This window comes from Neomonachus schauinslandi, chromosome X (genome assembly GCF_002201575.2).
Source record: "Neomonachus schauinslandi chromosome X, ASM220157v2, whole genome shotgun sequence".
Taxonomy (NCBI): Eukaryota; Metazoa; Chordata; class Mammalia; order Carnivora; family Phocidae; genus Neomonachus; species Neomonachus schauinslandi.
The window spans coordinates 65,065,643-65,079,791 of record NC_058419.1 but is presented as its reverse complement, the minus strand read 5'-3'; the positions used below and the strand labels follow the sequence as shown (position 1 = coordinate 65,079,791).

At 40.2% G+C, this 14,149-nt stretch overlaps 2 protein-coding genes across 2 annotated transcripts in view; both read left to right on the top strand.

Annotated features, from left to right (window-relative positions):
* The first annotated feature begins 515 nt into the window (after nt 1–515).
* On the top strand, nt 516–5,519 carry LOC110578761 (cytochrome c oxidase subunit 7B, mitochondrial). Its single transcript, XM_021688343.1, has 3 exons — nt 516–654; nt 3,890–4,014; nt 5,187–5,519. The coding sequence occupies exons 1-3, from the start codon at nt 615–617 to the stop codon at nt 5,262–5,264; spliced, it is 243 nt and encodes an 80-aa protein (XP_021544018.1). The 5' UTR covers nt 516–614; the 3' UTR covers nt 5,265–5,519.
* A 5,535-nt stretch (nt 5,520–11,054) lies between these two features.
* Nucleotides 11,055–14,149, top strand: part of ATP7A (ATPase copper transporting alpha) — a 153,743-nt gene continuing 150,648 nt past the window's right edge. The window contains exon 1 of the mRNA XM_021678911.2: nt 11,055–11,166. The gene's annotated coding sequence lies outside the window, so the exon portion shown is untranslated. The remainder of the gene's footprint in view (nt 11,167–14,149) is intronic.

Here is a 14,149-nt window from a genome sequence, read left to right as displayed (position 1 = left end):
AATGTTACAGAGCACAGACTGGTGGAGTCAGAAGGTCCATTACCGGTTCTTCCACTTACACTTATCACGTATTTACCCACATATTACGAAATTTTTTGCTATTCTTGCAACTTTTCTCTAAATTTGAAATCATTTCAAAATTAAAAGTTAAACAAATTAGTATACAGTAATAGGAGACAAAAAATTAGAGAAGTGAAGGAAGTTCGGGGGACTCAAAAGAACTGCTAGCCTCTGAAATACCAACTTGAAGCTAGTGCCTTTGATGATTCAATCTAAGATCAGTGTATCGGCTCTCTCCTGTAGAGCCCTAAACCTGGCTCCAAGGCGCGGGTGGGACGGGGAGAGTTTCTCTCATTCTTCACTAAATACCAGCACACCCCATTTACAAAGCGTGAAACTACATTTCCCAAAAAGCCTTTATCTTTCCTGTCTGTAGGGAGGATTACAATATCTATGGGAGTGTGTTTTTTTACAGGTCTCGCGAGATTTCATTAATTCATTAAAGAGCCCAGCCGAAAGCCATTTTGTTTTTCAGGGCTCTTTGCAAGGAGGCTTGGAACGAAATTGTAGCAAAGCAGCTGCTGCAGTTGCACCGTTCTGTCTTCAGCTTCAGAATGTTTCCCATAGCCAGAAGCGCTCTAAGTCGTCTCCGAGGTAAGCAAAAACTGTGAGCAAATTATTTCCAACCGCCTTTTACCTATTTGTCCTAGTGGTCTCTCGTGCCCTTTGCCTCCACCTGCATCCCGATTTCTAATCCTGAATGCGCAGTCTCCCGCCTCGCCCCAAGTAATTGGGAAGCCGTCCTTAGCATTTACTTAATCATCCAGTGTTTCTGTTTTGGTTCCCAGCTCACTTTCTGTTACCAGAGTCATAGCATAGCCTTGTTTTTTGTTTTTGCTTTTTAAATTCACTTACCTATGATTTCAGGGAAGGAGGTTCTTGGACACTACTCATTCCTTCTAATTTCGTAAATTTTAGCTTTGAGTACATTTACCCCCAAAGAGCTTCCTCTCCAATTCCTGTAACTGTAACGGAAGGAAACTGGAAATCTAGCTCTTTCTCTGCTTTCATTGCAAGGAGACAACCCAAGTGGTGGCCCTGCAGCTTTTATGTTGTTTGTTGGTTTTTTAAATGAATATTAGCTTATTCGAAAACAATTGTAATTTTTTCTTATCTAAAAGTTTGGCAGGTACAAGGGAATTTGGAGGCCAGCCTTATGTATTGAGAATGCACTAGATTGGAAAGAGAAAATTCATTTCCGTACTTGATTTGCAGTGAAGGTGACCTTGAGTAATGTGAGCAGTTGTTTTACATTGAAAGTGACCTTAAGCAATTACCATTTAGCTTCTTTAGCCATCTTTTTATTTTCACTTTACAGTCATTAGTGGTATTACTAGATTGTGTTCTAAACACTCAAGCAGCTTTGACAGTCACCAAAAAAATAGTTGCCCAACTGGTTTTTTAATATTCCAAAAGCCACGTCTGTTATCTCTTTCACTTTGGGCAAATGATTTTTCTCTGAACCTCATTTTCCTGCTTTGTAAAACAGGGGGTTAGCAAATAATTACTACCTCAAACAACTGTTGAGGATTTTATGAGATGACCAATAGGTGGTAACTAAACCATTTCTTGTTACAGAAGAGAAGTCTAAAGAAATCCACTTGGGTTACCTGAATTTTGAGGTCATGAGATGTTGCAGAATTTTTTGGTAATTTTAATTTATTTGCCCTTTGAGCAGGTAGGGCCTTGTACCCTAGGAAAGGGAATTTTTTGTGTTTTTTTTTCAATGTGGAATTCACACTCTCACTTTTTAACTGCTCTAGAGCAGAATATATTGTGAAATGTTTGTAAATTTGCTCATTCCAAGTGTGTCTAAAGGTGAAAAGAAAACCTGGAAGGCAATTAAGAAGAGAAATCATTAATGGTCAAATAACTAGCCGGAAATAACCCATTGTATCACATAGAGGCCATTATATTCTTTTTTTTAAATTTTTTAAAAAATTATTTATTTATTTATTAGAGAGAGAGAGAGAGAAACAGCATGAGAGGGGATAGGGTCAGAGGGAGAAGCAGGCTCTCCGCTGAGCCGGGAGCCCGATGTGGGACTCGATCCCAGGACTCCGGGATCATGACCTGAGCTGAAGGCAGTCGCTTAACCAACTGAGCCACCCAGGCGCCCAGAAGCCATTATATTCTTAAATGCCAGTGAATGGGCAATGTTGCTGTTTCTTTTGTTTGTTTTTTAAATATGCTTTCCATTACAGGGGCGCCTGGGTGGCTCAGTCCGTTAAGCTTCCAATCCGTGGTTTCAGCTAGGGTTGTTGTGATCTCAAGGGTCTTGGGATCGTCTGTTTCTCTCCCTACTCTTTCTCTCAGATAAATCTTAAAAAGATACATGCTTTCTATTATATAAGTACCATTTGAGGCTCTAAAACAATAAGGATTGGGGCGCCTGGGTGGCTCAGTGGGTTAAGCATGTGCTTTCGGCTCAGGTCATAATCTCAGGGTCCTGGGATCAAGCCCCGCGTCTGGTTCCCTGTTCCTTCCTCAGTGGGTAGTCTGCTTCTCCCTCTGCCGCCACCCCCCCCCACGCCTTCTCTCTCTCTCAAATAAAATCTTAAAAAAAAATAAAACAGTAAGGATCTGTTACTTAGGAAAGAAAAAAAAAAATCTGGAAATATGTATTTTGCAGTCTTGGCTCTTTGCCAAGCTCTCCTAAGAGCCTCTAGAGGCAATTTGAAAACTCATTCTACTAAAGTAATAGTAAAGCAAAGTTTTAATGTTATTCTGCTCAGAAACCTTTGCCTCTACCAAAAAAGTGGCCCTCCATTATCCTTTCTAGTTTTATCCCTATTGCTTGTCTGTACACCTCGTCCTTCAAACATAATTTGTTTTCTAGAACACGGGGCTTTTTTTCAGATTTCCCTTTCCTACATCTACATAACCAAATCCTACCTGCTGTTCAGAGTACTTAGCTAATAATCTACTTTTTTTGTATTACAGTGATTTGTGTATACATGTCTCATATCCACCTTTAGATTGGAGGTTACTTGAAGACAGGGTCTGTGTCTTACACATTTTCATGTACCGTATTTCTTTTAGCATACTGTTGTATTCGTTAGTAATTATTTATTTTTTAAAAGATTTTATTTATTTGAGAGAGAGAGAGAGAGAGAGAGGAGGGGCAGAGGGAGAAGCAGACTCCCCGCTGAGCAGGGAGCCCGACCCGGGACTGAGTCCCAGGACCCTAGGACCATGACCTGAGCTGAAGGCAGACACTTAACCGACCGAGCCACCCAGGCGCCCTCATTAATAATGTTCAAAAAAAAAAATCAACATTACTCTAGTTTTTGGAGGGTTTTTTTTTTGTAATTTTAAGGTCATAAACATTTGGTATGCTTTAATTTGAAATTCATTTTGAGTTTACCCTTTTATGTTGTAAGTTGCTGAGCACTGCAGAGTAAACTAGTGAAAATTTAAGTCCTAGATATTCAAATTAATGAATAGGAGCCAAGTTCCAGAGGTTTGTAGTGAATATTACTGGCATCACCTGTTCTGTTTTATCCCCAAGATTTTATTATGAAAACTTTAAGACAGAGAAAATTTGGAAGAATTGTATGATAAACACACATACTGCACTGCATAGATACAATTAACATTTTGATATATTTGTTTTCTCACATATCTATACATGTGTCAAATTATATTATTTTTGATGCATTTAAAGTATACTACTTTGCTTTTCGCTACAATATGTTTTAACATTGTATTGAACCGCAAAGTACTATAAAGTTAACATCCGTTGCTTTCCTGATTAGCAATATCAATTACATGTTCTTTTTTCCTTATAATTGATAGATACGCTTCTGTATTCCTTTTTTTTCTTTAGTTCAAAGCATTCCACAAACAATGGCAAGGCAGAGCCACCAGAAAAGGACACCTGATTTCCATGACAAATATGGTAATGCCGTACTAGCTAGTGGAGCCACTTTCTGTATTGCTGTATGGGCATATGTAAGTACTATTGACTGATAATTTTCTGTATTAGATGTCTTCCATTCCTATTTATTTTATGTATTCAAAATGTTTTCACAGAGTAGTATACATTTCTAGTTAGGAGGGACTTCAGAGATTTTCTGATGTAATTCTGTATACCCAACATGGGATTTGAACTCCCAACCCTGAAATCAGAAGTTACACGTTCCACCAACTGAGCCAGCCAGGTGCACTACCCATCATTTTCTTGCAACAAGAAATTATCCCATTTCCATGTATCAATCATTAGATACTAGAAGCCAAAGAAACTAGAAAAATTAGATACTAGTTTCCTGGATCTTCTCTTTCAGATTAAACATCCTTAGTTCTGTTAATCACTTTTTGTTACATGGTTTCCAGGGTTTTCACCATCTTGGGTCACCTTCCTTCATTTAATCAGTTTCTCTTCTAAAACTCTGCTCCAGAACGGAGTACAACATTTCTGATGGTTGAGATGTACAGTGACTTGCTTTCATTATTTTAGTTTTTTACATCTTACATTTAACAATCTTCTTACTAGTTGATGTACTTATTGGTTAAAAGGATAAATATGTAAGTTCTTAAAAGATACCTATTAACCTTGCCTTAATAAACAAAAATATTTATTAGTGGGGCTTTTCATTCTTGTTTTAACCTTCCTTAAACATACTGTCAAAATAGGTGTGTGTACTTAATTAAAAGAGTAATTAGATGTTGAACAAATGTGTGTTCAGGGGCACTTTTGGAGGTGGTGTTCCTTGATGAAAGGATATTATAAAAGTGCTCTTTGGCAGTATTTAGGTAGTTGTGGTTGAGTGAAGCAGTGTTTGAGGAGGTACTAGAGAAATGTGGAGTAAAAATTTGAATTAATGAAAATTGCTCATACTAGCCACATTTCAGTTGCTCAATAGCCATATGTGGCTATTGTGTTAGACAGTGAAGATCTAGACATTTCTTGCATCTCAGGAAGTTCTGTTGAACAGTACTGGTCTAGAGAATTAGGACAGCAATTAGCTTTGGCCTAAATGGAGGTGGCACTATATCCCAGCTGGATTTCTGTGTGTTTTTAACCTGTAGAGTAGAATACCTTTGTCACTTTTAAGAAATAGTCTCCAAGGGAGAGTGGACTCTGGTTTAAACGTTTATAACTAATAGCATTTTAATTCTTACAGACAGCAACACAAATTGGAATAGAATGGAACCTGTCCCCTGTTGGCAGAGTCACCCCAAAGGAATGGAGAGATCAGTAATCATCCCAGTTGGTGTAATACTGAATTGTTTCAAAACCAACTCATAATTGATGCCAAGTAAAAGCACTGTGCACCCATTAAAATATGGCATGGTTGAAGAAATAAAGTACATTTGAAACCTTCGTTGTCGGTTTATTTCTTTTGTAATGAAACCAAGCTTGATCACTTTTCATTTATTTAATGTTAGTGTTACTATTTAAGTGAGATGCTTTACAATTTCCTAAATTTTTCTTTTTTAAAGATTTTATTTATTTATTTGACAGAGAGAGACAGCGAGAGAGGGAACACAAGCAGGGGGAGTGGGAGAGGGAGAAGCAGGCTTCCTGTGGAGCAGGGAGCCCGATGCAGGGCTTGATCCCAGTGGGATCAAGACCTAAGCCGAAGGCAGATGCTTAACGACTGAGCCACCCAGGTGTCCCTTAAATAATTTTTCTTTCTGAGGTAGTATGAAAGTAAAATTGGGCTGTCACCTGGAAGTCAACTTTATAGTAGGCTAAAGTTACAGTTCATGAATAACTGATCACAGAGTTATTCTAGGTCATCTTTGAGTGTCCAGATATTGATTATGCCTACTACATTTTATCTCTAATTTATGTTTATATTTGGAATTGGTATTAAGTCGTTTTTACTCCTGCCAAGAGAACTTGGGGTGTCACCAGACCCAAGGGAAGAGTGGTCCTATCAAATGAACTCTTAGGATGTCTGAAGATAAGCTAGCTCCTTGGCTCCATTGACATATTAATCTTAGAGCTTTGGGTCTTTCATTATATTTATTTCGGATGTATTAACGAAAGGATCTGTCAAAAATAGTTTATTTTGGGCGCCTGGGTGGCTCGGTTGGTTGAGCGACTGCCTTCGGCTCAGGTCATGATCCTGGAGTCCCGGGATCGAGTCCCGCATCGGGCTCCCTGCTCGGCAGGGAGTCTGCTTCTCCCTCTGACCCTCCTCCCTCTCATGCTCTCTGTCTCTCATTCTCTCTCTCTCAAATAAAATCTTAAAAAAAAAAAAAAAGTTTATTTTCACTTATCCAGCTATCGGTGGTGACCTCTGCTGTTGACTTTCTGTAATTATACCAACTTTTTGATGCGTGTATTATCCTGAATTCAGTATGACTTTGGATTTTATATGTAAGATGCTAACTGAAGAAAACATCTACACCATGTACTTCAGTACTTCCTTGGCTAAAGGTGTAAAAAGCCTCATTTGCTGATAGTGCTCAAATAAGCAGAAAATGAAATTTCAGTGGAGTAATCTATATTAGCTAAATTAGAGATTCCAAAATTCACTTACCTATACAATAAGTTTTCAGGTAAATGGCTTTTAGGACTCTCCAAATTTACCTGATGCAGATAAGGATTTATGCATAACCAAACATTTGAAAAATTTTTACTTCATGAAATACTAGAAGAATGCTCTCATGGCAGTATGTCTTGTTTGCTCATTAAATGCATCAAAGCCAGTAAGTAATTTCATTGAGTAGGAAAAGTAAGTTGAATGTCCCTGCAAAATAAGTCTGTTGCAAGATTAGTAACTACATGATAGTGCCCGTATTTGATAAAATTTGAACACTTTGATCTTACTTAGAAAGCATGTTAAAATACAAGTGAAGTGTACAAATGCATGTAACCCTGAGATGTGATTAAGCAAAATAAACACTTGTCTTTAAGGAAGTTTCAATGTTCCATTAGATTATTTACCTTTTTATTTTTGAATTGGCATTACTAACGACTACAGGTAATTTTCAGTATGATTTGTACCACTTCTGTCAGGTGATAATTGTCAGCTATTATAGGCAAAAAAATATGACCTTTAAAGATGTCCATTTGCCAGCATATACCACCTGGTGGTGGTAGTTGGCTTTTTTTTTTTTAAAGATTTTATTTATTTATTTGAGAGAGAGAGTGAGAGAGAAAGAGCACAAGAGGGGGGAGCGGGAGAGGGAGAAGCAGACTCCCCGCTGAGCAGGGAGCCCGATACGGGACTCGATCCCGGGACTCCAGGATCATGACCTGAGCTGAAGGCAGTCGCCCAACCAACTGAGCCACCCAGGCGCCCGGTAGTTGGCATTTTTGAACAGGCTTTTAAAGCTTAATTTTGTAGTTACCTTGTCCTGATGAGTAATTCTAAAACTACCTCAGCCACTACCAGAAATGAAGCAGTAGTGTAAGTCTAAATTAGTTTCATCACAGTGTTCTGACCTTGCAGCTTTCCTAATGTACTGAGTCAAAGTTTTATCCTTTCACAAATGGCACTCAATTTATCCCAAAACACATCATTGAGTGTTTTAATATCTAGAGTGGGAAGGTTGTCAAATTAGTCTTCCTATCAAAAATATGTACATTTGAAGAATTTAGGTAAGTGACTTCAGAAGCATGCCAATCCTTGAAATGTTATTTGTTGGAGGGCTATGAAGTATTTTTTTAAAATTAGGGTGAGTGTCATAAATCCCATTCTTCATTTAAATGTAAGTTATGTTACTATGTGTTTTCTGTTCTTTTAAATTCATTAAATTGGGGTGCCTGGATGGCTCAGTCAGTTAGGCATCTGGCTCTTGGTTTCCACCTGGGTCATGATCTCAGGGTTGTGAGATCAAGCCCCAGGTCGCGCTCTGTGCTCAGTGGGAAGTCAGCTTGAGGATTCTCTCCCCTCTGCCCCTCCTCAGGCTCGCTTGTGTGCTCACTCTCTCAAATATTTAAAAAAAGTAAATTCATTAAACTTACTTAGAACTAGGTACTATAGTAATTGTAGAGGCACAGATAATGAGTTCTCACCCTTGTGACTATTAACTTTATTGGAGATATTAATACCACTTTATAAGCATTTTGGGGGCACCTACTATGCTCAACACCAGAAAACCTGATTACATGAAGACATTCCCTTCTATTTGAAAGCTTAGGTAATAGAGTATATACAACTGTTGGTATGCTTGTGCATTGATAAGGGGGTTTAGGGATGATGCACTTAGAGATGTGAGGTGTTTTAGAGTGAGGGAAAGTTTCAATGACTAAGGATGTATGTAATAGTCTTGCAGCTCATAATCTTTACATAAAAATTAACTGGGAAATTTGAAACTGACAAAGCTTTATGGTTTCTGACTTTCAGTGAATTTCTTTGAAAGCTTAACTGTATATTGTAAGAAAATTGTTAAATGTAAGATGTAAAAAACTAAAATAAAGCAAGTCACTGTCAACTTGCTAATAATTGGAAGCCCACTTAAAAGCCATCTTAATTTCATGTGATGTGATTTTTAAAAAGATTTTATTTATTAGCGCGCGCGCGTGCACAAGCAGGGAGAGGGGCAGAGGGATAGGGAGAGGCATGCTCCCTGTTGAGTAGGGAAGCCCAACGTGGGGCTGGATCCCAGGACCCTGAGATCATGACCTGAGTTGAAGGCACATTTTTCTTTTTTTAAAGATTTTATTTATTTATTTGAGAGAGAGAGAATGAGAGAGCATGAGAGGGAGGAGGGTCAGAGGGAGAAGCAGACTCCCCGCTGAGCAGGGAGCCCGATGCGGGACTCGATCCCAGCACTCCAGGATCATGACCTGAGCCGAAGGCAGTCGCTTAACCAACTGAGCCACCCAGGTGCCCTGAAGGCACATGTTTAACTGACTGAGCCACCCAAGTGTCCCCGTGTGATGTGATTTTTCAGATTTTAAATTTGGGGTTGAATTTGTGACTTAAGGTTGTGCACATTGATTGACAGTTACAACTTAATGGCTGGGAAGTTTAGTAGTCTTGAAGATACTTATGTGGATGGGAATAGATGGGGAAGGAATAATTCTTTCTGAAATAATTACAGGCCTAAAATTTAGATCTGTGGGCAATTTTAAAAGTTGCCTGTCAAGGCTTAATAGGAATTTGACAACAGGTGGGATATAATTGGTTTACTTAACACTTAAATATGGTTAGTGTGTGCCACTTCCCTAAGCCTTTTACAAATATTTAATATTTATACTTTGTGTACTATTTTGAGTTTGGCAACATTATTAGACTTGAGGGGCGCCTGGGGCGTCTGCCTTAGGCTCAGGTCAGGACTTCAGGGTCCTGGGATCCAGCCCTGCTCAGCAAGGAGTCGGCTTATCCTCCCTCTCCCTCTGCCCTTCCCCCTGCTCGTGCACGCGCGTTCTCTCTCTCTCAAATAAAATCTACTAAAAAAGACTTGATCCTGGGGCGCCTCGGTGACTCAGTCGTTAAGCGTCTGCCTTCGGCTCAGGTCATGATCCCAGGGTCCTAGGATTGAACCCCGCATCCGGCTCCCTGCTCAGCGGGAAGCCTGCTTCACCCTCTCCCACTCCCCCTGCTTGTGTTCCCTCTCTCGCTGTCTCTCTCAAGATTTTATTTATTTGACAGAGAGAGAGACACAGCGAAAGAGGGAACACAAGCAGAGGGAGTGGGAGAGGGAGAAGCAGGCTTCCCGCCGAACAGGAGTCCAACGTGGGGCTCGATTCCAGAACCCTGGGATCATGACCTGAGCCAAAGGCAGACGCTTAACGACTGAGCCACCCAGGCGCCCCGACTTGATACTTTTCTTATGGGAACTGGGTTCAAACGGTTCCAGCTGAAAATATAATTAATTTCCCCATACATCTCATGACAGGTATTTAATGAAAGGAAATATGAAAAGACCACACCTCACTTTGAATTTAGTGAGATGGAGCCTGTTCCTCTTACTGTTAATATTCATTGTTTTAAAAAATCTTATGATTGGGGCACCTGGGTGGCTCAGTCGTCGGGCGTCTGCCTTCGGCTTAGGTCATGATCTCAGGGTCTTGGAATCGAGTCCACATCGGGCTCCCTGCTCCGCAGGAAGCCTTCTCCCTCTCCCACTCCCCCTGCTTGTGTTCCCTCTCTCACTATGTCTCTGTCAAATAAATAAATAAAATCTTTAAAAAAAATAAAAATATTAGGATTTTTCTATTTTTTTAAATGTGAAAATGGGGAAACAGGATTAAAAATACACTTCTCAAATGCTTTCTGTATCATTTATTGCATCGTATACATTTTATGCATTTCATTTCTTTCTAAACTCATGGTGGTAGATACTCTAATATTCTTTGCATCCTTGAAATCCTCTAGGTTTTTAAGATGATGGACAAGTGAATGGATAAATGGTCAAGTAGTTCAAAGCTTTAGATTGGCGATATTAAGGTAGTGTGAGGTGAGATGCCCGCCCCAACTCCAACACACACATAAAGATTATGAATTCAAAAGCATGAATAAAAAAATTTTTTGAGATAATTTTTGAATGGAGGGACGAGTGCAAGTTCATAGCTCTGGCATTTGCATCTGGAGTTAGGTTACACAGTAACAGAACCACGTTAATTTCATGCTGGGAAAGGCTGAACTAAGCAGATGATTTACAAAGAGGTCTATGGTACTTCATGGTTCGAGGTTAGGAAACTACAGATGACACAGGTTTTGGTGGGATTTTGTTTTGTTTTTGGTGATGGGAGGAAGGACGGTTCTCTTAATGCGCCCAAGAGACTTCCACCCGAGGGTGCGTGTCAACCCAGGGGCAGCAGGGGGCGGGAGAAGCTCAACTCTGGGGCTCGCGTCCCTCTTCACGTGACGCGTCCCTCTCTTTGCATCTCAGGCCCTGCTTCCGGCCTGGGCGTCACCCGGAAGTGGGGGGAGTGAGGAAAGGACGGGTAAAGGCCGCAGGCCCGGGCGGCGGTGGGTGGAGGAAGAGAAGCCGTGGGAGTGCCGCCGCCGCCGCCGCCGCCGCCCTCGACGCCGCCGCCGCCCTCGACGCCGCCGCCGCCCTCGACGCCGCCGCCGCCCCCCCACGCCACCACTCCTGTGTCTTCTCCGTGTGTGTGAGATTGGAACCTGCGCGTGGATTTGCCGCTGCCACGGGCTGCGTAGCTCGTGAGGTTTAACCATAGGAAAGAAAAACCAGGTAAGTGCTATATAGGCTTCCTGTTGTCCCCTTCTACCGGAGATGTGTTCTGCACTGTCAGTCTCTACTACCGAGTGTAGCGGGGTCATCTTAATCAGGGGCAGTCTCCAAACTCTCACTTCTTCACAACTCTGGTATTTACCACACTTGTGTTTTACCTTCCCAGCAGGGGATAATGGAGGGGAGATTGAGCCTGACCCGTGTCACTTTTCTTGTACCCTTCTGGGAAAGTGTCCTTATCATCCAATGGCCTATGTTATCTAATTAGTTGAAGGTACAAGAAGGTCCGTGCCCGGTATTGGAAGTCATATGGACTGATGACCATTAATGAAATGATGTAAAAATTTTTTTTTTTTTTTGCTTCTTGCTTTCTCTTGGAGCATAAGCTAAACTGAGAGAACACTCTTGTCTCCATTTCATTTTGTTCATTCTGCCCCAGTCCCAGTAAAGTTTTTCTCTATCCCTGTGGTATCTGTATCTCTGACACTTTGCTGTAGACGTTGAGGTTTTCCTAAGCACCAACGACTCTTTCATTTCACAAGTTCGTATTTTTAGCATCTGATTTTTGTTTTATAGTCTGTTCATCTGCAGTAATATGGTTTTGTATTGAGTCTTAATGTGTGCAGGACATTGAATAGGGTGATATTGAGGTGTGGGGGTGGTAGGGGATATACACAAGAAACAGGACAGAGTCCCTGGCCTCAAATGAGTTTGCAATCAAGTTAGTTGAGTTCACTTATGAAGACAGTGGGTTCTAGCAGCCCCACTAATTGAATAGACTGCTTATCTCATCCTTTTTATTTATTAATTTTTAAAAAGATTTAATTTATTTATTTGAGAGAGAGGGAGATTGAGCAAACGTGCAAGCAGGGAGAGGAGTAAAGGGAGAGGGACAAGCAGATTCCGTGATGGGTGCAGAGCCAGCCGGAGGTGGGGCTCCATTTGCAACCCTGAGATCCTGACCTGAGCCGAAATCAAGAGTCCACCGCTTAACCGGGTGAGCCACCCAGGTGCCCCTCTCATCCTTTTTAAAGGATATTTTGAACTGAGATTTTATTTTTAAAACTTTCTTGTGTCTACATTCATGATATGAGAGGGTGTTTTTTGACTAGAGGGTCTCACAATGTAGTAGGAAAGACAGATACACACCCTTTCAATCTCAGTAACATTATATATTAGAGAAAGTGTTATGAGAGTTCAGGGAAGGGAGCATTTGAGGTGGGCCTTGAAAATGGATAGGATTTAACTTTGCAGGAATGGAGGTAGGGGAGGGCAGCCCACATAGAGGAAAAAATATGAGCAAAGGCTTGGGGGCCTGGAAAGATGCAGGACAAGCAACAACACACTGTACATCAACATCCCTATTTCTAACATAGCCACAGCCTCTAAGATATTACTATTAAAGGAAAAAAAATACAGAATATAAAACTGGTAAGCTTACAACCATATCCAGCTACCCTCCAGCCGACAAAAAAGTTTATATATAGAAAAAATACATGAGATGACAACAACAGTGTTAATGTATGAGATTTAATTCTGATGTAAACTCAAATTTAAAAGAGAAAAAATAAAGCTTGCTATATATTTTTTAATTTAAGCTTTTATTTTAATTCCAGTTAGTTAACATACAGTAGTATATTAGTTTCAGGTGTACAATATAGTGATCCAACACTTCCATACATCATCAAGACAAGTGCACTCCTTAATCCCCCTTGTCTATTTACCCCATCCCCTCACCTCCTCCCCTCTGGTTAGGATCAGTTCTCTATAATTAAGAGTCTGTTTCTTGATTTGTCTCTCTCTCTTTTTTCCTTTTATTTTTTTAAAGATTTTATTTATTTATTTGACAGAGAGAGAGACAGCGAGAGAGGGAACACATACAAGCAGGGGGAGTGGGAGAGGGAGAAGCAGGCCTCCCGCTGAGCAGGGAGCCCGATGTGGGGCTCCATCACAGGACCCTGGATCATGACCTGAGCCAAAGGCAGACGCTTAACGACTGAGCCACCCAGTTGCCCCTATTTTTTCCTTTTAAATCTTGCTATATTTGAATTCTGATTGATTATTATAACTTAAATGTAATTTGGAATCAATTTTTAAATTGCTGGGAATGAATAACATCATTGTCTGAAGCCAGAAGCTGTTACAGAATTTCCTCAAGGAATTTCTGTATTTCCTTTTCTCCTCCAAATTGATTTCTCTACTAGTCTTCTTAACCTGATAGAAACTATTCTTTTCCAATCTTAGTCTTAGAAAGATCTTGATTCTTGGCCTCTAGGTAAGGTTAGATTAAACACTAATCCCTCCAAAGAATAGGTTAACATCTCTGATCTCTAATGCAGAAGGTTGTTTTTCTTTGAAAAATGCATGGAGAGGTAGTAGAATTTATTTGAAAATGGGAGGGAGTGATGAGCAAAAATAACCCCAACTAACACACTACAATCTTTACTTCTGTGAGGGCTTTAAGGCAACACATTCCTCATTATAGTTTCTTTTATCTATATATTTAAAAATACTTGACAAACTTTAATCAAGACTTTTGACACATCCCAATGAGTGAAAATAATGTTTATTTGCCAGTTGGGAAATTAAATTGTGAGGAGAGATTTGTCTGAGGTGATACAGGCCCTGGAACAGGTGAGAATATTTGGGAATTTTGTCTTAAAATTCCCTCTACTCATCTTTGTTAAAGGTTTTACAGAGTTTTGTTTTTAAACGGTGATCTTTCTTAGGACATAAATCAAATTGTGGATGGAGGGGGGAGGTGGGCGGGAGAGACAGGCAACAGGCCTATTTTGGTTCAATTTACCATCCCAGCGATCATGATTTTTACTTATAAATCTCAGTCTTCAGGTTGATTTAATGTGATATAACTTGCTTACTTACTTGCTGAAGTAGTATGGCAAGAAAATTACCACAATACTTTTAGAATGTGTTTCATTAAAGTGAAAGGGTAGGATGTTTCTGGTTTCATAAATATGTTCCT